This window comes from Drosophila biarmipes, chromosome X, assembly GCF_025231255.1.
Source record: "Drosophila biarmipes strain raj3 chromosome X, RU_DBia_V1.1, whole genome shotgun sequence".
Taxonomy (NCBI): domain Eukaryota; kingdom Metazoa; phylum Arthropoda; class Insecta; order Diptera; family Drosophilidae; genus Drosophila; species Drosophila biarmipes.
The window spans coordinates 7,762,474-7,789,159 of NC_066611.1; the positions used below are offsets into that span (position 1 = coordinate 7,762,474).

Genomic DNA, 26,686 nt, shown 5'->3' on the forward strand with positions numbered 1-26,686 from the left:
AATAAATGTTGTAATTGCCAGAGCCAAGCATAACAGGAAAAAATAAAATACAAATTTAAAAAGAAAAATTAATAGTCTTTTTCTGTATTTTTAGGGTTGGGTCTTGCTTGAACCTAGGACCTAAATAATTACTAGGGGTAATTCATAGCTTTGCTTTGTAAAATACCTTCATTTTGAAGTTTTGTTTTTACATTTGTTGAATTGAAAAACAAAACTCAATTGAATGTGAAATAAATGTTGTACCTTCTTTTTGAGACGTTTTTTTAAACATTTGTTTAATTGAAAAATAAAATAAAATCAATGCGAAACAAAGCTAAATAAATGTTGTAATTGCCAAAGCCAAGAATAACAGGAAAAAACACTTAAGACTTAATTGTCTTTTTCTATATTTTTAAAGGAGGGCCACGAACCAGGGACCCAAATAATTACTAGGGGTTATTCATAGATTTGCCTTATATACGACCTTCTTTTTGAGAAGTTTTTAATTTTTTAATATAATGAATTCTCAATAAAACGCATTTCACTTATTTCGGTATATTGATTTATTCTTCTGTTTTATTTTTTAACTTATAAAAATGAGGGTGGAAGCTAGGAACTACAAGAAATGAAATTATGGATTCGGGCTTTTGGGTACAGTTCCTGAAGCTATTTGAAAATATTTGAAAATATTATTAATAGTTCCTTTATTTTCAATTTTTAATGACCCATAAAATAAATAATTTTGTATTCCAGATTTGCATGTTATCATAGCTTATTAACCATCATCGACAGGGTCTCAAAAAAGAACCAATCCTTTCCACCCCTTTCAAATAAAAAACAAAACATAATTTGAATTTAAATTGTTGCTTGTTGCCGCTTACATAATAAATTAAACAATTATAATAATCAGTACAATAATTCCATTAATGTTGTTTGTTTTTGTTGTTGTTGTTGGTTTCCCTTCCACTCAGCACACAAGTTGATGTTGGATGAAGTGTATAAACTAAAACAAATCGCAAACAGCAAATGCAACGACCTCTTGCACTTCGCCTCCTCTCTATATACAAAGCTACAAATCAATTGAATTTCTTACACATTCAGTTGGATGCTCGCCACATCGATTTAGCTATTTTGTTTGGTTTTTAGAGCTACGGTTAAATAAGTTACGTTGTGTAAAGTGTAAACTTTTGATTACAGAGTTGCCATCGAAGGAGATACAGACACGGAGAAAGAGAGATATATACGGGAGAGAATACATTTGGATACACGGGGCGGGGGAACAGAATTGCTTTCAACTATTGCACTATTATCGGATGTGTCTACATGGATCCCTTCACACATATATAGTATGTCTATGTACAATTGGAGCTGCGCAACGAATCACTAATTGTTCGGCAGACGCGTATGCAGATGAGTCGCTGAGGCTCAAGCACTTAAACGTATAAGACTTTTGAACACTTTCGTTTGTCATCAATCACATGTCCACGGGTATTCAGCTCTGGTCGTCGATGTGCCCGCCGCACCGGCTCCTCCTGATCCGGATCCCGATCCTGATCCTATTCCTGGCCAGTCATCCCCATCCGCATACAGGCTGGCATACGATCCGCTGGCCGAGCACGTCCGTCGACCGCCCAAACGACGGTTGAACCCGGACGACCTGGTGCCCAGGCCCAGGCCATCTGCATAGGCCGGCATCGACAGCGAGTCGCCGGCTGTCGACGAGACGGGCAAGGAGATGGGCTCCAGCAGCTGCTCCCCCTCCGGATCGTCGTCGTGGACAGCTGAGCCGGCGGCAACGTCGTCGAAGCCGTACCAGCATCACATGACCATGATTTGCAGCGCTACTCATTGATCTATTGTGCGGTAGATGCGTCTCTGGGGCTCGGGTGTGTAGTGGATGCGGGTGCGGAAGTGCTGCGGCGATCCCGGCACGCTCTCGGATCCTCGACGCGGCGGCGGTAGTGGCGGCGAAGCCGAAACGTATCTGAAAAGAGAGGGACAGCACTAGGTTAGCATGAGTTAGAGCAGTGTGGCTTGAGAACTAAAGAGACCAGAATATCTTAGTAAAACCATTTCAAAGTTTTGGCACTTAATAATTTTTATCTACCAATAGATATTAAAAAATGTTTCCTAAACAAGAAAAACGCGTACTTATTTTAGTTTTACTAATACAATTAGGAAGATTAACAAAAAAAAGACTTTTATGCATTTTTTAAGAAACATTTACGACAATTCTTCAGTATTAAAAGAGAAAATAGTTCATTCTTTAGTATAAAGTTAAGCAATTTTTTTTTTAGAAATATTTCGAATTCTTTACTATTAAAATAAGCGACCTTGAGGAAAATAAATATTTCCGCGAATTCTTCAGTATTGAGTTGAAGGAGTTTAAAAGAAAGAAATATTTCAGCGAATTCTTCAGTATTAAGATGAGCAAGTTTGAAGAAAAGACAAATTTCCGCGAATTCTTTAGTATTAAGTTAAGAAGGCATGAAAAAAGGTCAGCGAATTCTTCAGTACTTCGCGAATTCTTCAGCATTGAGTTGACCGCACTTAAAAGACGTTACAAGGCATTACTTGTACTCTATACATTGGTCACTTTTACTCAGTAATCCCGGCTCTGTTGCCCATCCAAAACCCACCTTCGGTGCAGAAGCGGTGAGCCGGGCGGCTGGCCACTCAACTCCAGCAGGTTCTTGCGCAGCAGCAGCGGCGACTGACCGCGATTGTAGCGCGGCGGCGGATCCGGACTGCGGTGCCTTCGATCCAGGCCGGCCAGGATGTGCGGACTGGGCGGCGTGCTGATGCTGCCCCCGCCGCAGCCCATGCCCGGTCCGCTGCTGGCGTAGCGGCGCAGGAAGCTGCTGGTGCCGCCACCGGGCAGCGGCTCCGTCGTGGGCGAGGTGCTCTGGCTGGTGTTGCTGCTGCTGCTGGCCGCCGACAAGGTGCGATAGTAGTAGGACTTGCCGCTGCCGTTGTTCACGATGGTCCTGTAGGCGGGCGGTTGCGGCTGCACTGCCTCCTGATCCCGATCCATGCTGGCCGCCACCGGGGACGTGGCTGTGGAATTCAATTGGGTTTTAACATAGGTGGCAAACTGCCGCTTCATGGCGCCGGCGAGCGTGTTGAACCAGCCTGATGGGTTGGTTTTTCGGTTTTTACAGATGATTTTAGTGATGATGGGTGAGTCGGTTTCATGGTGATGCAGTGCAGTGGTGCAGAGTTCGGTTTTTGGTGTGCGGTGTGCGGAAAACGAAGACAGAATGAAACGAAACGGAAATGGAAAATGTATAAATACAAGCGCAACTCAACAGTGTGCAAAGCGAAATCAGAAATAAAATAGCCCTTTAAGTGGAAAAGTAGTAAGAAAGTTTGACATTTAATAAATACAATCATGTTAAATCATTTGGAAATTAAGTAGAAGCTTTTTAAGAACAGTTATTGTTTAAAATATTGTGCGTTACTAAAGTAGAAGTCACTTTTTAAATATAAAAAAATATTTAAAGCAATGATTTATAGTAGAAGAAAATATTTATTAAAAAATATTATATAGTAGACTTTTTGCTATGCTTTGGCGATTTTATTTCTGAGTCCTTCAGGAGTAATTGGTGCATTGGCTGATGGCTCACCTGCATCATGCTGCTCCCTGGCGCAACCATCCAGACTGCTGTTGCTCGCCCCGCTGCTGGAGCTCTGGCCCAGCAGCTGCCGGCGGGCGTAGAGCTTGCTCAGCTTGCTGGCCACCATGGAGCCGCCTCCTCCGTAGTCCGACTGCTGCTCCGGGGATCGGGGCAGGACCGTGGGACTAGTCACCGCCGTTGCCTCGGCGGCCACCGGCAGCGGCTGGTACTGCAATTGCTCGCCACTGCCGCCCGCTCCAAAGTGACCAGCTGCTCCGGATCCCGATACCGATGCCGCTCCCAATCCCGCTATGGTTCCCGTGCCAGAGCCCGTCGATGGCGAGAGGCTGGCGGGCGGATTGACGGCGATCTGCGAACACGTCGACTGCGTGGAGGACTGACTAGAGGTGGAGTGCGTCGATGGCGGCGGCGGCACATAGTTGCTGTGAAACGGATTCGTGCTGGTCACTGCGGCGGGCGGCTGCTGGCGCTGCTGCTGGTACCGCTCCGCCGCCTCCTTCTCGCGCAGCTGGTTCTGCTGGTGGTAGAAGCGCTGCAGCACTGCAAAAAGAGGATGGCATAGGTGTTACTAGGGTTTAATATGCAACGTTTTATGGCGTTAATAAAAATATATTTCATACATATTTAAGTTCGATTTTCAAGTAAAATTAAAAAACACATTTCAAAAGTCTGAAATCTTGAAAGAGTGGTGGACCATAAGTATTTCCTCCTTTTTTCTTTTGTTTTTTTATGTGCTAACATTCTTGAATTTAATTCTAAAACTTTATTAAGAACCTGAGAGCACTTTTTGCAACTAAAACTAATATAATATATTTTAAAATTCGAAATCTAAATAATTGGTGAACCATTATTGTTCCCTTTTCTATTCTTTTGTGTCTAGGTCCTTAGTCCAGCCAATTTGTGGAAATTCTCTTTGATTTAATGCTGAACGTTATTTAAAAGCAAAAAAACAACCTTTGCAACTAAAAATTCTTAAGTCTTGCAAGATGGTGGACCATTACACTATCCTTTTGTTTTCTTTTGTTTTTTTAGGTTCTTTGCTTTGCCAATTTGTATTGTATTTAATAAAAACCACAAAAACATGCTTTGCAATTAAAACTTATAAAATAAGTTGAGAAATTTTAAAATCTAAAGATACGGTGGACCATTATTATCCCTTTTCTTCTCTTTTGGGTTTTCTATGTCCTTCCACCAGCCAATTAATGGATCTTCGATAAACAGTGAATTCTTCAAACGTTAGATATAAGACAGCGAAAATCCAAAAAAATATATATATTATATAACATAAATTTTAAGTAGTTTCCCAAGTATCGTTTATTTTCAAAACTTTTCTGAAAAGCAAGCTGAGACTTCAATGTTTTCCCTATTTGCCTGGGCTGTGAACTTCTCACGCTCATTCCAACACAAGCATTTGTACAAAGCAGTACTATGATAGTTGAACAACAAAAATTGTAACTTATATTATTTCCGGTTACTAAATTTCCTAGAACTTTTATTCCGATACAAATTTTTCTACCCAAATATATTTCGGGTTACCAAATTTCTCTTTTAAACGCGCCAATGGATTCCGAAGACCCCATGGATACGGAAGAGTCTTTCCCGTGTACCGAGTTCAAGGCCATCTCATTCGTAGCCCCCGTAATCGACAAAGACGGATTGCTGATGGCCTTCGACTTGATCCAGAGGCAAAATGGGGATTTGTCGGTGAACAAATGGTGCTTGGACAAGCATTGCCTTTTAAGTCCCTTTGATCCAGAATACGACCGGAAAGTAGTGTTCCGCGGTGTGAAGAATTTTGAGATGGTGGCTCACATCCCCACCGAGGACATCGAGTACTTAAGGAAAAATGGTCGTGTAATCAAGCTAGCGTTCTGGAGACTGCCAGTCGACTTTGATCCTATTTTTGGGCCGTCGGGCTTTTGGACTGGAAGCCCCGGAATTCCAAGCCCTTGCGGGATGGATTTTCAATAATATAAATTCGGAGAGTCGCAGTGTATGGCCCCCTTACTAAAAGAGCAATTCAACAGTCCAATAAATAGTGAAATATATGTGTCCTTCGATTTTTTTATATTCATTAGTAGATAATATGATCAACAAGAACTAAACTATCATTTGTTCATATTATTTTCTCATCAATTTTTTGGAAGCTCCAAATGGATCGAAAATATCAAAGTAAATGTAGTTAATAGATTTATAAAATCATATTTTAAATAATTCCCTAAGTATTTATGAACTTTATAAATGTATTTTAAAGCCTTTATACCTCTTATAATTGGTTCTATTATAATTAAAATTGTTTTAACATGATTAGATAACTGTCACCAAAATTAAGATTGTTTTAAATAATTTCTTTAACTACATCATTAATTAGTAAATAGGTTTTAAAGTTTTCGACTTCCGTATGTATTATGAAATTTTGGACACAATACATATTATTACACAACTAAGAACTGGTTTTTAACTGATGTTTAAGTTAAGACTCAAACTTGGGAACGATTTTGTATATAGAAATATATATTTTATTTAAAACTCAAATAATAATTGTTATTTGAAAGATTTTATAATAAAACATCCCAAATAACAGATATTCTTTGAGTTTTGCATTAGAAATCAAACAATAATTGGGAAAATGTAATTTTTAACACAAAATTCATGACAGTTAGGGTCTTTTCTATAAATGATGATCTTTGGAGATTAAAATTATAATACTTTGAGGGCTTTACCTATGGGGCTCTGGTTGCCCGGCTGCAATCGCTGTGGTTGCTGCTGCTGCAGTTGCTGCTGCTGCAGTTGCTGCTGCTGCAGTTGCTGCTGCTGCAGTTGCTGCTGATGCTGCTGCTGTTGCTGGCTGGCGGGCTGCAGGGTCGGCGACTCGGCGAGGAACTGCTTGCGCGGCAGCGAGGGCGAGGGGGAGGAGAGGCCCGGGTTGAAGGTCGTGGTCGCATTACTACTACTATCACAGCTGTCGTAGGCTTGGGAATTCTCCGCTGGCAGGCGCCAAGTGGGCGTGGCTGTAGGCGTCGTCGTGGGCGCTGCACTTGCAGCATTTGGCGGCGTTTTTGCCGCAGTCGCTGTTGCAGCGTCCGTGTACAATGCTTGGTTGTTGTGCGGCAGTGGTATTGTCAATGCAGTCGCTGCTGCTGAATTGTGTTTCTTTTGGCTGAAGGGCGATGTTGTCAGGTTGCGTAGAATCGATTGACCTGCAAGGGAAGAGTTGGATCAGTAAGAGAATCTTGAGTATTCTTATATGAACTAGTTATAGAGCATCACTATTAATATAAGCATTATTTATTGGTGATTTGGTGATATTATATTACATTAAAATACATTTCAAATCAATTTCCTATGCTTCTCATAAGAAAATCTGCAGAAAAGCTTATTTTCCTTAAAATTTTCAAAATGAAATATAAGATGTAAAAAAAATGTATATATACATAAAATAGAACATGAAAAAACTCTAAAAATAATAAAACAAAATTATAACTCCTTCTTGTTAATGCCAAAATGCAAAATAAGGTTTACGTACTGTAAAATAAATATATAGAATAGTAATAAAATCAAAATAGCTCTAAAATACCAAATTAGACATGAAAAAACTTAATGAATAATAAATACAATCATCTATAACCATTTCCTAATAGTTTATGAAAAAAAATAAGACATAAAAATGGTAAACCAAAATGTATAACAGTAGTAAAAAAATGTAATTGGTTCCAATACTCAAAAAAAGACATGAACAACTTTTAAAATAATAACATTAATTAACCTTAAGGTATATATCCAAAGATAACTTGAGACCTATAGCTACTTAAGCTCCATAATCAACACTTTAAGCATTAAGATAGGATTAGAAAAAATAATTTACAATTTAATAAAAATCATATACAAACGAAAAACACATTATAGTTTAAAAAAAAATAAGAAGAGAATTTCTATTATAATAAGCATTATTTGCTGGTGATTTGCTGCTATTATATTACAAGTAAATGAATTTTCTTATAATAAAAAACATTAAAATAATGCATTTTCATGGTTTAAAGACGGATCAAGCCATAGCTCCCAACCCACCGATGCTGCTGAACATGGACTCCTTCTTGGGGCTCTCGTCGTTGCATTTGAAGTGCGGATGATGCGATCCGTTGCTCAGCTTGCGCTGCATGAACGGCGACTTGCGATAGAGCCGGTTGAGATCGGCGACGCCGCCGCCGGGAGGCGATAGAGGACTGGCGCTGCTGCTGCTGCCACTTCCGTTTCCGCTCCCACTCCCGCTGCCGCTGCCTCTGCCGCCGCCACTTCCGCTTCCGCCGAAGCAGTTTGTCGTTGCCGTTGGTGTTGTGGTTGTTGTTGTTGTTGTTTGAGGTAGTTGTGTGGCTGATTGCATGAAATACTGCGACTGTTGCTGCTGGTAACTCGGTATCTGAGTGGGTTTTATTGTCTTCTGCGCATTGGTGGGACTCAGCGCCGCGTACGGCGCCGTCCTACCATATTTAATGGCTCCTCCACCTGCGGATCCTGACTCTGCGAGGGATCCTGCACCAGAACCGGCTCCACCGCCAGTCGCTGTTGCCCTGCAATTGACAATTGGATCGAGTTAGTTATACGGCAGATGCTGGGATGTATGACCAATAATGAGAGCACACTCAAATTTACGCCAGTGGCAGAAAGTGGGATTGTGTGTGGGGAGGGGTTTCTGATTTGTTGGGTAATAAAGGGGTATATTTGGTATTGGTATATGGAAGCGACAGGGGAGATCCGGTAACAGGAGGGTTTTAGGGGGCAAGGGTACACAGATTGACGGCGCAATGGCAACATTTCTAACACATTTAGATGAGCTGTGATCGCATTTCGGATGTGTAATGTGTGTTGAGTGTGTGGCTTTTGTATATACAATGGAATGAGTGTGTTTTCGGGTGGGTGTGGTGTGTTCTTGTGGGTGTAAGCGACAGGTGGAAACACGGTTAAAGGTCACAGGAGGAGCGAAAGCGAGAGGTGGCTGCACAGAAGTATAGGTGGGCTATCCCAAGACCTTTGCCTAAAATCAAAGTTAATTAAAGTATAATTTACAAAATTTGCTATAATAAAATTTATTAAAAATTTGTCATATAAATGAAAAAAAACCTTATTTTGCACCCCATTCAAATTTTTTTGTGTGGTTTGTTTTTTAAATATCTTTGGAAACAAGGACACTAAGCTATTTATATAAAATCAAAATAAAATATTCAAATTAACAAACATACAATCCTGGCTTTTTAATATTTTTTACAATTGCTGGCTCACTTTTTTGGTAGGGAAAACTAAAATCAAGCAGGAAACACACAAATGGAAATGGAAAATGAACATGAACAGCGAGTGAACTTAAAATCGATAGGCACAGTAAATAATCAGCGTGAAATTACCTTTTCTCGAGTATGAGCGCTTCTAGATGGGTGAATAAACAAAGCATAAGTTAAATAAATACCAGAACCCATGCCAAAGCCAAGCTTAAGGACGAGGGCATGCAAAGGTAAACCGAAACCAAAAGGCAGGCAAAAGTCAATGGCTGGGAGCGTAAAATAAAAGTTAGCAGAGCATGTGGCGTGTTTACAACGATTATAATAACATAATTAGAAGGCTAATAATAATGTAATAATAAACTCGGCGTACTTACTGAATTTTACTTTTATTTGGGAGGAGTTTTTGTTTTATAGTACTTTTGAGTAGTTATGTTTGCTTGGCATTATACCATTATATATAGGTAAATATATATTTAGGTTCATATATCTGTATATAGAGCTGATGGTTGCAAGTCTTACTTGAATGCTTTTGTTTCTGGTTTTAGGTTCATGTCGATAGGTTTAATGTTTGGTTTTCGTTTATAGTTTGTCTTCTTCTTTTTCGTTTGCTTTTACTTTTGTTAGATTATGTTTTTTATCGGGTTTCTTTCATTGTTTGTCATTATTGTTTAAGAAATGGTATTAGGAATTAGGTAACCTACAAAAAATGGTAATAAAAAAGATGAAAAAGGAAAATAAAAACATCGCACACACACACTCAAATTAAAAAATGTCAATTGAACGCAAAAAAGGAGAAAAACAGTAAACAAAATGTTTATAATTATTTCATAATACATGTTTGCTTTCTCCTTATGGTACTACGAAAAGGATCTAAGTGGTTACAGGGCTGCTAGAAGGTAGACAAATAGTTGCGTGGATTGCAGACTACAAAAGGGCCAAAGGTCCACATGCACTTTCCAAAGAATTCGCGTTTTTACACCTTTTAATATGTTATTAGTTATAAAACATTTTCTGATATTTATGAAAAATTCTTAAAGCTTTATTTAAGCTTTAAGAAATTCATTTTTCAGCTTTGGAAAGAGCATGTTTTTCTAGGAAATCAGAATCCAATTGCTAGCTAATTTCCAAAAATATTACTTTTTTATTTGTTGATTTACTTTTTTTATGTGTACACTAAACGAAAAAGCGTAACATGCCAAGGGAAGGGATAGAAAAAGAGTAGCTAAGTGTAAATTTAATATGTTAATTAGCCTGTCCAAAGAAATTAAAAATGGGCTACAACAAGAGTTAAACAAATTCGAAAAGGAAAATTAAGAATGGGAACAAGCAGTAAATTAGTTGGCTGGCGAAAACATGTATTTTGGGCAAGCCCATCCTACGGTTAGCTTTCCAGCAATTTGGTTTTAATATCCTCTCCTACCTGTTGAGCTCGAGAAGCGCTTTAAGCAGAGAACAGAGAACGGAAAATGGAAAACGGAAGCGGAAACGGAAAGATGGGGGAGAGTACGCAGCGCAGTATCAGCCGCACTATCATCAGACACACCCACTAGGCACACACATCCACAACAGGCACAACAGGCACAGAACCATCATCATCAGCCGGGGGTAGCGGACGTGGGTCGTGGGAATAATGCTGGAGGATCTGGCGCAGATCACCGGATGGGCTCACCTCTGGAGCGTGGCATCGCCGTTGGCACGCAGGCGGCTGTCCTTGATGCTCTGAAACCAATTGGGCACATCTACTTTGGCTATTTCGTAGGTCCGGATAAAGGGCTGGGCCAGTAGCTCCGGATACTTGGGTCGGTCCTGGTGGTTCTTTGTGAGGCTGCCAGGGGAAAAAGCATTCCTCGTTAAATGGTTTCCAAGCATAGAAATTAACCCAACAATATCACCCACCACTTGATGACGAAGTCGCGGAACTGCTGGGTAAAGTTGAAGCCCTCGCCGTAGGGCAAGCAAGGCGGCTCCGAGTCCAGCACCTTGGTGAGCACCTCGAAGTCCGTGTTGCAGCCCTCGTACGGGGACCGCGCGGTGGCCAGCTCCACCAGCGTGATGCCCAGGGACCACACATCGGCGCGAATGTCGTACTTTGGTTTCTTGGGGTCGATGCGCTCCGGCTGCAAAAACAATAGTATACTTTATTATTATAACAACTTTTTTAGGGAGTACAAATATTATAAAATACTATCACTACCTATTGATTAAGAGCTGAGTTTACGCTTGAATTATCTCGAATATTTTGCTTGCTCGGCAAACTGTTCGCCTATCACCATACCTGCTTCGTTCATTCCGGATCACGTTCATTATTTAAAAAAAAACAACATAAGTCATAACATCTATTGATTAATCTACACAGGCATATATATTTTTTCTAAGAAATGTAATGAGCTGTAAGTCTTGATGTGCAAAACAAATGATTTGAGGTTTTGTTGATATAGAAAGAAGTCTTAATTATATTTTAAAAAAATACAAAATCTTTAAAATATAATACTTTACAACACTGTATTTAATGATGGCATTTAAAGACCAATATTTTAGAACCTATCTTAACCCATTTAACCAAAACCAAGCTGTGATCTATTAACATATATAACAGTATTTAAAGAAAGACTTTTTAGAACCTGCCCTAACCAACTAATAATCTTTAAATGATTTTTTACAACACTGTATTTTAAGATAGTATTTAACAAGTGCCTTTTGAGAATCTGTCTTAACCCATTTAAGCAAAACGAAGGCTTCATCTTTTAATATTTAACCGAATCCTTAAAAATTACATTTTGCAACACTATATTTAAAAAGTGAAGCTTTTTAGACCCTATGGCTAACCCATTTAACCCAAATATTGTAGGGTATTGATCCCAGAGCTGAACCTACCGCCATATAAGCTGCACAGCCGGCGGACCGCGTGTTGGCCTTGGAGTCCACCAGGCGACCGCTGATCCCGAAATCACAGAGCTTTATGTTGCCACGCTCGTCGATCAGAATGTTCGATGGCTTCACATCGCGATGGATGACCCCGTGCTTGTCCTTCAAGTAGGACAGAGCGTTGACCGTCTGTTAAGGAAGAGTGGAAACGGATTTAGTAGGTTCTGCGGAAAGGGAACCGCTCCTTCGACGACCTACCGCCACTGTGACCTTGCCAAGGATCTGCTCCGGCACCGGCTTCTTGGAGAGCTTGAGCAGCTTGTCGAAGCACATGGACATCAGCTCCATGCAGATCCACACATCCGGATCGCGTACGAAACAGCCGAGGCACTTCACAATGTACTTGCAGTCGTGCGACTTGAGCACCACGTCCAGGTCCATCAGGATGCGCTTGTTCTCCTCGGCATTGCCGGTGCGCCGCATCTGCTTCACGGCGATGACCGTGTTGCTGGACAGGTGCATCATCTTCACCACATTGCCGCTGGTCCCGTTGCCCAGGTCGCCCAGGTGCTTGAGGTCATTGATGTCCGTCGGATACTGCCGCCCGTTGATGTTCAGCTTGCCGGTCTGCTCCATGATGATCTTTAGCTTCTTGTCCGTCTCCGAGACCGGAGGATGCGGCGGCGTGGGCAGCGGTAGTATCACCGGTCGCATCCGGTTGATTCCGCCACCGGGACCGCTGGAAACTGTAAGGGAAAGGGAAAAGATCAGGGCATTAGTATCATTTTTACTACATTATGCCGTATTTAAAACTTATATTATATAATTTTGTGTAGATATTACAGTAGAATAATTGGGATTTCCCATAAGTCGAACTAGTTATAATCTCATACTTCAGGTCAAGCTATTATATTATCATTTTAATTCATTTTTAATCGACAAAACTGGTGTTCCCTATAAGTCGAATTAGATTTTATCATACACTTCACTAAAATACAGCTTAGTTTTTTATATTTATTACTGAAAGGTTTCATAAGCTCAAAAAATGGGAAATAAGCTTCTTATACCATTTTAAATTTAACTTTAAGCCGCTTAACATTAAAAATAAATACACTTATCGTTTCCTTTAAATTTAAACTATTTAAGTGTTTACATTAAATGTAATTAAATGAATAGTTCTATTATTTATATAAATTTAAAATATTAAGAAAATTATCAAAAAATAATAAACGGAGATTAGATCAAAGTGTGGTATTTATTAATTGTAAATGATCTTATTATTCTTAAAGATTACTATAGATAGAAAAAAAGGACAAACTTCTGATAGCATATTTATATATATTAATTAAACTTCAAAATTAAAAGGACACTTTGAGCGAAATTTATACATATAGTAATTTTTGCATACTTTCAGGGAGCCATTAATGTAATCTCTCACTCGGAATTAATTTACCAAAAAGGATTAAGCCTTAAAATGAGCCATTTATTGTAATTATATCAAATGTAATTAAATTACAATCGGCCCGCAATTAAATAGCGATTTTGGCCCACTGTGGCATTGTACGTGCGTATGCATGTGAGCGTGAAGAGGAAGAGCGAATGAGAGCGAATTTGTTTTTGTTGGCGAAGTTTTTTTCCCTGGCAGCAATTCAAATCAACAATTAGCAACTACAACAACAGCAGTCATAAAAAATAACGCTATTTGTAAACATGCGAAAGAGGAGACACGGCGGAATGGCCGATGAATGTGGGCGGGGGAGGAGGAGGAGGCGGAGGAAATGTGAGACCCGAAAAATACTAACAAAAACAATAACGGGCATATCAAGACATTACTCCGGAAATGCCGAAAAGTAACCAATATGTGAGAGCGAGAGAGGGAGCGCGGGCAGAGAGAGTCGCACACACGCAGAAAAGTAAATAAATAAATAAAAAAAACACTTGATAAAAATCCAATAAGAAAATATGCAAAACGAGGCAGAATTTCATGGATAAAGGGGAGGGCAAGGGAAGGGGAGGTGGTGGGTGGACCACACACACTTGAGGTCAAGATGATAAGCCGGGTTTACACATACGTATCCTTAAAAAAAAATTGTTTTTTTGTTTTGAAAATGTAAATTTAAATATTTGTAATTTAAATTTGTAAAAAAAAACCGTAGTGACAATGTGATATTTTTAATAACAAAAAACACGGGTCACAACAATTTAATATATCTCAAATTTTATTAAACTTATAAAACCATTTACAAAATAAAAAAGAAATCATTAATATTTTTACAACATTTCTCAAATTAAAACCATAAAAGCATATAACAAAATGATCATAGGAACCATATATTTTGATATTGATTTTTTTAAGTTTTCAAATAGTAGTAGAAACGTTTTTCAAGAAAACAGAATATATCAAGTTGATTTTATTAAAATAAAAAAATATACAAAATGAGAATCTTTATTTTTTTTCAATTTATGGTATTATAAGGCTGTAGTATTTGTGTTATTCCATTTTTGCAAAATCCAAATCACTATGTTTATTTCATACAATTACTCAAATGCATCAAAAAATACTTTCAAAATAGTTTTAAAAAATGAATTATCAATCTTATCCATTCCTGCCTAAAACAATATATAGAAAGTAAAGGGTTCAATGTTAAATCAAAAAAACCGAATAATACTAGATTATGGGTTCTATAGTTCAATGTTAAATCAAAAAACCGAATAATACTAGATTATGGGTTTTATAGTTCTATGTTAAATCAAAAAAACCGAATAATACTAGATTATGGGTTCTATAGTTCAATGTTAAAACAAAAAAAAAACGAATAATACTAGATTATGGGTTCTATAGTTCAATGTTAAATCAAAAAAACCGAATAATACTAGATTATAGGTTTAATAGTTCTGTTAAATCAAAAAAACCGAATAATACTAGATTATGGGCTCTATAGTTTAGTATTAAAACTAAAAAATACTAGATCAATAGAACACCCAAACAAAATAATTCTATTGTAATAAATATAAATGGAGAAAAATATGTTATATTAATTAATTATATATAATAATTATTAATCTTTTTTTTAATAATTACACTGTGATAAATCGGGTGTGTTATTTTGGGTACCCTTTAAAAATTCACAGAAACTCTTATCACTAATCTAATCGACTCGAAATGTATTCGCTTATTCGAAAACCCATTAGGCGTTTTCTAGAGTTCGGGGAAGGCGTTGTGCACGAGTGTACCAGGAATCGGTAATCTAATCGAGCCGCAAATTGTCGCGGTGCACAGTTGTTAAGTCCACTGTAGCTCTTTGGGCCCGACAAAAGGCCGAGAGCCGAAAACAAGTGGGCCTTTCGCACTGGGCCAGCCTTTTTCCAGTCTTATCTATGCAATCGGAAAAGCAGGGGCCGGGTAGCTATACACGGGAGAAGGTGGAAAAGCGAGGTGGCCGTGCCGAGGGGCTGGCGCGGGGGATTATGAGCAGCTGTTATGCAGTCGCGAATCGATAGCACTCGCCCTTTGTTGGCGGAACTCGAACGCTCTGAGCCAAGAAACGAGCACTCCTCTTATCACAGTCCAAGCACACACACTCGCACGGCCCGATGACAATTTATTAACAAAATATTTACACAAAAGCGGACAAAAGACGGTCTTGTGGCGTACCTATTGCCTTCTGGTGACCATTTTTGGGGATCACGACTTTTCTCGGCCCTCTTTTACTGCCACCAAAGGCGGCGCAGAACAGCTGCGGCCAAGACACTAGCGCCGAATCTGCATGTGACTCGGGAGGGGGGCTCAATAAAGATTTCACCTGTCCAAAGTTGGTAGGAAAGTTTTTGATCTTTCTGGGAAGTGCTATCGGTATGGCAAACCAATGCTTGGTTTATTTCTTTCCAAGAAGGGGCTGGGTTTGGGGAACCCTTATTGATGGAAATATCATAAGACTATGATAAAAAATATGTTTACAGGGAAAAGCCTTCGTTATTCGCCAAAATAAATTACTATTTAATAGATTTTTGGCGCGCAAATTGTATTTGTTCGAGCAATATATTGCGTTTAGTATAATTTAACTAGAGAGTTTCGACTTATGGGTACAAAATAAGTTTATTATAAATATATAAAAGAACATTGAAATGTGTAAACATCACAAAATGCATTTGATAACATATTTTGTCTACTTAATACTCAAAAAAAGTACTTAAAAATAACGCAAAAACAACGAAAATTCGGAATTTCATATCAGGAATTTTATTAATTAAAATAATATTAGTTACCAGGATTTTGGGTAAACCTTTTGAATAAACATTATACAGATTATACATAGGTATTATATCCTTTCATTAAAAAACATTTATAATCTTTACAGATCAACATTTGTTATTTAAAAGGATTACTAATTACTAATATTATTTTTTAATAATTTTTAGATTGTACACTTTAGGTTCCCTAAAATTTTGGTATAAGTAAATATCAATGAAGACTTTAAGATAAACCTTTTGGGTATATAAAGGAATTTATTTGTTTCTAAACATATGTTAGATATGATCGGAAAAAAGGTCCTATAGGTAGGGTTACTCAATAAGTATTCTCCTAAATTTTTGAAATGTGCAAATATCAAAATAAATTTTAAAGATTACTTTTTTCTTCTTCAATAAGGGAATTTTTTTTTTTTAAACATATTTCAGATATCATTTGAAAAACGTCTTATAAGTAGGGTTAGTAATAAAAAAATAATAAATACAATGAATTAATGATGATTTTAAAGAAAGTTTTATAAGTAATAAATCCCTAGTTATTAAGAAAAGTGTTATATAATAATATAATAACCCTTTGAACTTATTCCCCTGAAATTTGGAATATGATAATGTATAGGATATATTTGTTCCCAAAGATAGAATATTTTAGATGTGATTTGAAAGACGGTCCTATAAGTAGGATCAATAAAAAATAGATATATAATGGATGTCTTCTTAAACATTTTTTTTTGGTATGATTTGAAAGAAGGTCTTATAAGTAACCATTTTGTAGTTATTAAGAAAAGAGTTCTATGTATATAACCCTTTGAATTTATTCCCCTGAAATTTGGAATATGATAATGTATAGGATTTATTTTTTCCCAAAGATAGAATATTTTAGATATGATTTGAAAGACGGTCCTATAAGTAGGATCAATAAAAAAATAGATATATAAAGAATGGATGTCTTCTTAAACTTTTTTTGGGTATGATTTGAAAGAAGGTCTTATGAATAACCCTTTTGTAGATACTCCCCCAAAATTTGGGATGAGGAGTTTTAGATAATTATATTATATCCCCTAATACATATTTGGGATATGATATATTTAGGATATATAGAATTTATTTGTTCCTAAAATATAATATTTTAGATATGATTTGAAAGAAGGTCTTATAAGTAGGCCTTTGGAAATACTCCCCTGAAATTCGGGATGGGTAAATATTATCCCTAATATTATTATTTCAAAGGACTTGTAAATAGTTCTTATGGATATGCTCCAAAGACCTGACAAGACCTATTCCACTTATGATCCCATTCAAGGACTTACGCATGGGCAGTGTGGGCGTGGCTCGCGGCACTCTGGTGGTGGGCGGGGTGAAGGATCCGCCGAAGGCGCCCGTCGCCGCGACCCCGGACGCGGATGCGGATGAGGCAGATGCGGATGCAGAGGCGGATGCGAATGCGGACGAGGACGAGGCGGCGCCGGGCGTCGCATGAGGAACTGGAGGAGCCGGCCGCTGGGCTATGCTGATGCCGGCGCCCGCGCCCAGGGGCGCTGCGTGGGCGGCGGAGGCGGACGTGGCCAGGGGCGGAACGCGGGCAGACGGAACGGAGGCGGCGGCGGCGGAAACGGAACCGGAAACGCCCGGGCCGCGCGCACCGGAAAGGACGATCTGGTCGTGGGACTTGTTCTGCTCCTGCAGCTTGGCCTCCAGCGACTGCAGGCGGCTGCCGATCGTCTCGAACTCGATGGTGGACATGCTCCTCGCTCTATCCACCGGCTGGCCAATTTTGATTTATTTACTTATTTAAATGTTTTATTATGGATTTTCGGTTCTGGGTTTTGGGTTTTGGTATTTTTGTGCTTTTCCCTTTTGGCCAGCACTTCTTCGATTTTTCTCCCCTCTCTCGCGCGCGCTCTCTCTCGCACACACACACTGGCTCACGCTGGCGGGGGAGGGTGCGTGTGTGTGTGAATTGTTTTGTTGCGCGCCGCTCTGGTTGTTGTTGTTGTTGTTGTCGCTTGGCGGCACACACGCACACACGCGCGCTGCTGACTGCTGACTTTCACACTGGCGCGAATAACGGACCGCTGGACTCGTATTGTTTTTATTTTCCCCGTTTGGCGGCCACAAAAACAAAATCGGAAAAAGGAAAACACAGTCACTGCGCGTTAGAGAGAGAGAGAGAGAGAGAGACTCCCCCACACACACACACACGCACTCGCGCAGCGCCCTCTCTCGCTCGCTCGCTCTCTTTCTTTTTCAGCAGCCAACGGCAACAACAACTTGCGATTTTTCTGCTCCTTCGCAGGATATTTGCACGGCTGTCCTGCGCTCGGGGGCGTGTCTGCTCGGCCTCTGGCGATCGTTTCGTTGGGCGGCCGCGGGCGGCGGTGGCACTGGCACAATTCAAACGCTCGGTTTCGTACGATTTTGCTGCCAAATCGCGTGTACAAATCCAAACAGTGTGACCGCAGCGCCACGGTGGGACCTGCTCTGGGGAATGCGCTAAAAAATGCCGCGGAGCTCGGCGAAAATACCGAAAAAATACTACCGCTAGAGGTGGGCAGGGCTGTTAGCCGGGACTCGAACCATGGTACTGATTTGTCACGGAAATTACTAAAATATGTACCACCACGGTTTTCCAATTGAGCTCTGTGGGTCTAAGGCAAGATCTTATGTGATAAATCAGTCTGGGTAGTCAAATTATTTTCCCAAATTTTGTAATATATCTACAGAAATAGTGTGGTTCAATATTTTGTCAAAAATCATATATTTTTTTGCACTTATTTGATTGTAGTTTCGTCAATAAGACCGACTGTTTTGGGCAGCTTGTTTAATGTGCGAACGATTGCAATCACTTTAAGGGAAATTTATTTTTTGACCAATTTTAGAATTTTTTTTCAGGGAGTGTATCAAAATTGTTTGAGGAAAATCGGAAAAAATAAAAATTCTCAGATTTGTATGCCAATAGATTGGAAATTAAACTACGATATTAAAAAGGTGTGACATTCCCGATTCGAACATGTATTTACATTTTAACAGCCAAAAGACAGTTTTATGGGAAAAAAAAGATAAATATTATTAATAAAGAGAAATAATTCAACTTCATTCAACATAAATTTAAATATCTTTAAAAGAATTTCGCAACGTACTCGCAGCACAGCTTCCGATAATCAAAAACTATCGATAGCTTAGGTACTAGCTCGAAGTACCCATCGGTATTGTGTTTTTATTAACGCAATAAATTAAAAATAGTTTATCAATGTATTGTTCCTAACTTGTTAAATTATTAGTTAAGTATTAGATTAAATACTCCCCGATTCCATGCCGAACGATCGATAGACAATACTGAGTAACTTAAAAAAGGTTCCCAAAATATTCGCAGCGCAGCCTCCGATAGTCAGAGACTATCGATACCCGCTCAAATTACCCGCTCAAAGTTCCCATCGGTATTATGCGTTTTGTCCTCAAATTAATGAACCAATAAATTAAAAATAGTTGATCAATGGCGCTCCCAACTAGTTAAATGATTGGCTAAACATTAGAATTAATTATGCCCGCTTCCCTGGCAAACTATCGATAGGCCTATCGACGGCGGGCCAGCGCTAGTGGAAAAGCGAGAAAAACGAGAAGCGAAAAAGGCGATCGGCAAACAGCGAAAAGTGCGGACAGCAAGGCAAAGGCGACAGCAAAAGGTTGGTGGCACAAACCGGGCCACAGCCGCAGCCAGCAGAACCCATCCCCCGGCAGCCGGAGCACCCGATTCCAGATCCAGCGCGACCCGACCAAATGCGATAAAAATAGCCGCATCCGAGCCGTCAATCCGCCAGTCTAGCAGCACCCAGAAGTCCGCGAGGAGATCGAGGAGGAGGAGTAGGAGGAGCCCCGGCCCCACATATATGGTATAGGCTATAGGAGCTAGGATACGTTGCCAAAATGTCCCGACGTCCGCGTCTGTCCTTCAACATAATCAAACCGGCGGAGACTCCCATGTAAGTGGCGCCAAATCCCCGCCAGAAGTCACTTACCTACCCTAAAAAATCCCTTGCAGCGTGCCGCCACGCAACCTGGACTCGCGGGCCACCATTCAAATAGGCGATCAGACCTTCGACATCGATGCGGACAGCCTGGAGAAGATCTGCGACCTGGGCCGCGGGGCCTACGGCATTGTGGAAAAGATGCGGCACCGGCAAACCGATACGGTGCTCGCCGTCAAGCGCATACCCATGACCGTGAACATACGCGAGCAGCACCGCCTGGTCATGGACCTGGACATATCGATGAGGTCCAGCGACTGCCCCTACACGGTGCACTTCTACGGGGCGATGTATCGCGAGGGCGACGTCTGGATCTGCATGGAGGTGATGAGCACCAGCCTGGACAAGTTCTATCCGAAGGTCTTCCGCCACGATCTGCGCATGGAGGAGAGCGTGCTGGGCAAGGTCAGCCGGGGCGGGGGGAGCGGGGCTAATCTTATCTGGGAATCGCCACTACTATACTATGGCTGCGTTTGCTTCACAGATTGCCATGAGCGTGGTCAGTGCGCTGCACTATCTGCACGCCCAGCTGAAAGTGATCCATCGGGACGTCAAGCCCTCCAACATACTGATCAATCGCGCCGGCCAGGTCAAGATCTGTGACTTTGGCATCTCAGGTGGGCATTGGCAAGGTCCTTCTCTGTATTCTTTCGGTTCTTAAGCTTGGGCACACTTTCAGGCTACCTCGTGGACTCCATTGCCAAGACCATCGATGCCGGCTGCAAGCCGTACATGGCCCCGGAGCGCATCGATCCCCAGGGCAACCCGGCGCAGTACGACATCCGGTCGGACGTGTGGTCGCTGGGCATCAGCATGATCGAAATGGCCACCGGCCGCTACCCGTACGACAACTGGCGGACGCCCTTCGAGCAGCTGCGCCAGGTGAGTGGGGGGAATTCCACCTCAAAGAGTTGAATTCTGACCTATATAACATAGCAATTGCCATTTAAACGGAGCTATTAGTCACTTTGCGGTTGGAAAACCCAGGTTTGCCAGGCCAAATAATGAGTCCTAATGCTATCGCGCTTTTCGCTTTGGATTTTGCCCCACTTGCATTGTGAATTTTTAATCTGCTTTGGGAAATTCCAAAAATACTATATGGTTTTAGAAACAATTCCGATAAAAAAGGTTTATCCATTAAATAAATTTATTGTTAAAGTGAAAATAAAAGCAATTGTGAGTCTATATAAATCAAAAATATATATAAAGAACATATTTTATTTACATTCAAAATCCTTTTTAAAAACAAAAGCTTGTTATTTAGCCTGCAAAAACTCTTAGAGGTCTTTTTGTTTTTTTTTTATTATTTATTATTATTAAATATTACATAATTTCGCTGAGCCACAAGTAACTTTTTAGCAAGCTTAGTTAAAAGTTGTATCATTTTGTGTTCTTAAATAATGTACAACCCACTGAACATAAGCAAAAATTTAATTGTAGGTGGGATATATTCCATTAAAATTGTTTAATATAAATCAAATCCTTTGAAACATTCTAATATAATATTTATAACCTTGATATTAGCTTTTTAGTGGGTTTTTGGTACATTTTCTTTAAAGATCTTTATGAATTTTCAGTTGGTATGATAATTATGCAAAGAAATATTAACATTTTTCAATAATAATGTAGGCCTGTTTCTGGGAATTAATATAAAACATAAATTTTTGCTTCTAAAAGCATTCTAAGTATTTTTTTAAAGATCTTTATAGGATTTTCAGTTGGTATCATAACGAGGTAAAGAAATATAAACATTTTCAATAATAATTTAGGCCTGTTTCTGAGAATTAATATAAAACCTAGATTTTTGCTTTTCAAAGCGTTTCAAGTATTTTTCCTATAGGATCTTTCAGGGGATATGATAATTATAAGAGGAAGTACAACCAATTTTAAATATATTTAGAAGGTCCTTACTGTGAACTAAAACGCATCTTAGATTTTCGAAAAAATATCTATCAGGAAATATGAAAAATATAGAAACAACTATAAACATTTTCCAAGATATAAGTATTTTATAAATATAAGAATTTCAAATACATCCCATATAACTCTTCAAATCTAGCAAATAAAAAAGGAAATAAATCCATTTTCCAATATACTAAGTTAGAATTGTCTCCGGGAATCGAAAAAGATCTATGTTAATCTTAGCTTTTGAATGCATATATCTGTTAAGATCTCCATCTTTATAAGGAAGTTAGACGAATTAGTCTCTGAAATATGAAATATAAAATATAATTTGTAATATATTTTTTCGTTTTATAATTATCCAGGTGGTGGAGGACGACCCGCCGCGCCTGCCGGCGGGCACCTTCTCGCCGGAGTTCGAGGACTTCATCGCCGTCAGCCTGCAGAAGGAGTACATGGCGCGGCCCAACTACGAGCAGCTGCTCCGGCACAGCTTCATCGTGGACCACCTGCAGCGCAACACGGACATCTCGGAGTTCGTGGCCAGGATACTGGACCTGCCCGACAACCAGCCGGCGCAGTAGGTTGATGGCCGGGCCGCCGGTCAGTGGTTAACCCATGGCGCCCCCCACAACCCCCCGAGCCGAGCCCGCGCCCGTGCCCGTGTAAATTGCCGCCGTCTTCTTCTAGCATGCATTTCGTACATGTCGTGTGTGTCCCCCGTCTGCGTGCCAGCGAAACCAGCCCATTATATATGAAGGAAATCCAAGGAAACCCAACAGCAATCAGCTAATCTAAAGATTCAGAAGTGGAAACTGCATAATTATTAATTTAAGTGAGAAGCAAACAGCAACATAACCGTTACTAGCAATCCTGCAACATGCAACCTGCAACCTGCAACATGCAATCTTCGCCTTGCAACGCTCAAAAATGGATAACCAAACCGTGCCTCCCAGCTGGCGATGCTGCTGTCTTAAAGAGTAATACCATTTTAATATATATTTTTAAACAAATAATAGCTTAGTCAACGAAACAAAAACACAAACACAAACAGAAGCAAGAGCAGAAGCAGAAGCAAGCAAACAATGAATGTAAAAACGTACTAAACCTAAATGATAAATTGTAAACATTTTGAACACCAAAATAGCCGAACAGAAAGTGTAATGGTAATTATAATTGTTTAACAAATATATATTACGAGAAATAGCTAAATGTTGTTGAAATTTGCGATTGGGCAGGGCCTGTTCATAAACCTTAAATTAAATATATTAGCATTTAAATTTACTTGTCCGATATCTGAAAATTGCCAATGCAACGATGCACTGAGTGCAGTCCAACCCTTAAACGTGACATATCGTAATGAATTTGCCTTATATCGATACTTGCTCAGCTGTTGAGTGCATTTCAGACCCGCATTGGCGTGGACAAAGGGGGTAAAACACCCATATACTATTATATCATTGACAGCAATACAGTGCTATTTTAAAATATTACGAAAAATAGAAATTCCAGGATAAAAAAAATAATTTAAAGTATTGTATTCGTAAATGTTATAGGAAAACCATTTGGAAATTGAACATTTTTTGGGGATTTTTTATTTTTATGTAAGAAAAGAGAAGAGAAAAGGAACTATAGCGAATTGTAAAGCAAATTCAGAGGTATGTATGCAAAAACTCCTTATAAAAGGAATTAAAAAATTATATAATAATCCCTATTAATGATTTACTTTAATAACTATGTAGATCTGAGTTAGTGTAACGAGTGACGACCCCCTGAAAAGCAGTTGCACCTACCTCCCTGCTTTCGCTTGTGGCTCGGTGATAAGGCTTGTTTGGAGGCACTTGTTCCGATACTTCTGGGCGCCCCATCCCTAGAGGCAGGTCGTAAAACCCAGCTAATCTGGCCGACTGGGCCAACCGTCCAGTCCCTCGATTAGATTGCTGGAGAAATGGGCAGTGCACGGAACCTCTTGTTGCTCTCCTCGTCGCGTTTGCACGGCCATGGGTACCTGGAGCACGCCCGAGGCCAGCTGGAGGACCTCTTCAGGAGGTAGGTACTGGGAGCTTAAAGTGCAACAAGTTATAAAATATATCTTACATTGTTCATAATTTTAAAGAGATTTTAAGTCAAGGTGTCATGAACAAAAGAAGCACTGGGGTAGATATAGATGTGTGTATGTATGAGAACTTCTGTTTATGGGGACCTTACCTTGGAGATTTGATACACAATTATTAAAATTACTATGTATATTTATGTATATCACACAACATTAATTTTTATTTTGTTTTAAAAAATGTAAGCTAATAATAATATTCAATATTTGCATAAAAATTCTATGCAAACTATGTAAAGTCCATTAATCCACATTATTAAACTACTGTTTATGCGATATAATGTTATATATTTTAAAAGGCTTAATATTTTTCTAACATTTAAAAAACATTCAAATTTTAAATATATAAATAAATATAATATTTTATATAAATAATATAAAAAAGGAAGCTGGAAATCAATCATTACTATAAAAAATTAATACGATATATTATAATATATGTTATAGGACTTCATATTTTTCTAACATATGAAAAGATTAAATGTTAATACTTAATATTTTAAAAATTAATTAATATTTTTAAAAGAAAACTGGAAACTATGTAAGGCCCCAATAATAAATATTGTAAAAAAGTAATACGACATAATATAATATATTTTGTATGACTTAATATTATTCAAATATATAATACGATTAAAAATGAATAATAATATTTTATATTAATATTTTCAAAAAGGAAGCTGGAAACTATGCAGGCCCCATCAAATATAATATGTATATAATATGATATATTTTAAAAGACTTAATAATAATTTTTATAATATATGAAAATATGAAAATTTAAACTTTCTAATACGAATAATATCATAATATATAAAAATAGACTAATTTAAACATTTTAAAATATATTCCTTTATTCCTATAGACTTATAATTACTTTTGTAAATATTTAAAATCCTCATAATTTAATAACATATTTTTATATAAAATAGTAAAATTTAAAAATTTATAAATATATTCGTATGCCTGTTAAGGCTTAATTTAGTTTTATAGTTTATATAGTTTAATATTTTATAAATATTTAAAATCCCTTATAATTTAATAACTTACCCCCCCCTTCTCCTTGCAGTGCCAGTGTGAAGACGGTGCTCTTCGTGCCCTACGCCCTGCGGGACCACGACAAGTACACGGCCACCGTGCGGGATGCCCTGAAGCCCTGGGGCTACCAGGTGGAGGGGCTGCACACCAAGCCGGATCGCGAGAAGGCCCTGCGGGAGGCGCAGGCCATCTTCGTGGGCGGCGGCAACACCTTCGTCCTGCTGCGCACCCTCTACGAGCTGCAGTTGCTCGAACCCATAAGGGAGCTGGTGCTCCAGCGCGGGCTGCCCTATGTGGGCAGCAGTGCGGGCACCAACGTGGCCACCCGGTCCATCCACACCACCAACGACATGCCGGTGGCCTACCCGCCGAGCTTCGAGGCCCTGGCCCTCGTCCCCTTCAACATCAATCCGCACTACCTGGAGCCGGAGGCGGGCAGCCAGCACAAGGGCGAGACGCGGGACGAGCGGCTCCAGGAGTTCGTGGCCTACCACGGACTGCCCGTCCTGGGCCTGCGCGAGGGCACCAGTGTGCGGGTTCAGGCCGAGAAGGCCACGCTGCTGGGCGATCGCAACGCCAAGCTCTTCAAGCCGTAAGTCCAGTTTCACTCGAAGACACGGTTGTCACTGGGTATAAAATACACTGTGATAAGTGGAGAATATAATAAATAAATTTATTTATATTTTAATTTGGTATATATATTTTATATGGTATATTATAAATTTATTAGATTATTATTTAACTCCATGAGATACATTTACAATTTTTGCCAATGATCCAAAGATAATTTCTATTCTAACCACATTTTGACGTAGGACTTCTTAAAACTAATTAAAAAAAATTTTTATTATACATTTTACTAATTTGTATATTTCCAAATAATTTATTTATACTATTACTAGAAAAAATACTTAGTAAATTAAAGAGTATTTATATTTTAGCCGCATTGTACATAGGATACCATTAAGGAAATATAATATCTTAAAATAAGCTTACAATTTTGATATAAAATTTTTTAAAGTACAATAATACAATAATGATTGATGACTAGTTTTTTAAAAGACTAATTAAAAATTTTAATTGTTTTTAGTTAAAAGTCAAAAATCTGAATTTTATATAAGGTATATAAGTTATAATAAAATTCCTGTATTATATCTGTATTATAGCATTTAAATTCAAATTTTTTAAAAAAGAGCTTATTATAGTTCGGCCTATAAATTTTTTATTACAACTTTTTTAATGAATGATATTTCATTTTTTCCAGCGATGGCGGCGCCGAGGAACTAGCTCCCCAGGCGGATCTCAGCTTCCTGCTGCAGAAATAAGAACTGAGAAGCACTCCAAAGATTGACTTAAAAAAAACATTTAAATTGTTGTATTTTTGCGCAAACATAACATCCTCCAAAAAATTATACACATAAATACACTTATATAGATGTTTACACTATGTCTAAATGCAATAAAATTTTTTTTGGAACAAGAACAATCGATTTTTTTAATTCATTTATTGAATTTTTCTTGAATACTTAGATTCTAAAGATGGAAATGGTCAAATAATATTAAGTATTTATATTAATTAATCTCCAAAGAGAAAGTATTAGGAACAGG

General features: G+C 39.0%; 3 protein-coding genes across 8 annotated transcripts; 2 read left to right on the forward strand and 1 right to left on the reverse strand.

Annotated features, from left to right (window-relative positions):
• Positions 1-1,689: 1,689 nt before the first annotated feature.
• LOC108036016 (dual specificity mitogen-activated protein kinase kinase hemipterous) lies at positions 1,690-18,468 on the reverse strand. Of its 6 annotated transcripts, none has more exons than XM_044093051.2 (10): positions 17,311-18,468; positions 12,014-12,501; positions 11,765-11,944; positions 10,787-11,007; positions 10,560-10,715; positions 7,686-8,185; positions 6,341-6,817; positions 3,606-4,157; positions 2,619-3,036; positions 1,691-1,963 (listed from the first exon to the last, which is right to left on the reverse strand). In XM_044093051.2, the coding sequence occupies exons 1-10, from the start codon at positions 17,741-17,743 to the stop codon at positions 1,825-1,827; spliced, it is 3,564 nt and encodes a 1,187-aa protein (XP_043948986.2). In that variant the 5' UTR covers positions 17,744-18,468; the 3' UTR covers positions 1,691-1,824. The 6 variants fall into 6 exon arrangements, 4 of the variants coding, with proteins under 4 accessions (XP_043948988.2, XP_043948987.2, XP_043948986.2 ...); XM_044093050.2 differs by having other exon boundaries at positions 2,619-3,111; XR_007763528.1 differs by lacking the exons at positions 1,691-1,963; positions 2,619-3,036; positions 3,606-4,157; positions 6,341-6,817 and adding exons at positions 9,014-9,035; positions 9,265-9,587 and having other exon boundaries at positions 8,040-8,185.
• A 1,114-nt stretch (positions 18,469-19,582) lies between these two features.
• On the forward strand, positions 19,583-23,133 carry LOC108036430 (dual specificity mitogen-activated protein kinase kinase 6). Its single transcript, XM_017112570.3, has 5 exons — positions 19,583-19,980; positions 20,040-20,430; positions 20,510-20,642; positions 20,705-20,907; positions 22,293-23,133. The coding sequence occupies exons 1-5, from the start codon at positions 19,925-19,927 to the stop codon at positions 22,509-22,511; spliced, it is 1,002 nt and encodes a 333-aa protein (XP_016968059.1). The 5' UTR covers positions 19,583-19,924; the 3' UTR covers positions 22,512-23,133.
• A 634-nt stretch (positions 23,134-23,767) lies between these two features.
• LOC108036424 (probable alpha-aspartyl dipeptidase) lies at positions 23,768-26,564 on the forward strand. Its single transcript, XM_017112556.3, has 3 exons — positions 23,768-23,976; positions 25,110-25,670; positions 26,343-26,564. The coding sequence occupies exons 1-3, from the start codon at positions 23,876-23,878 to the stop codon at positions 26,401-26,403; spliced, it is 723 nt and encodes a 240-aa protein (XP_016968045.1). The 5' UTR covers positions 23,768-23,875; the 3' UTR covers positions 26,404-26,564.
• The last annotated feature ends 122 nt before the right edge of the window (positions 26,565-26,686 follow it).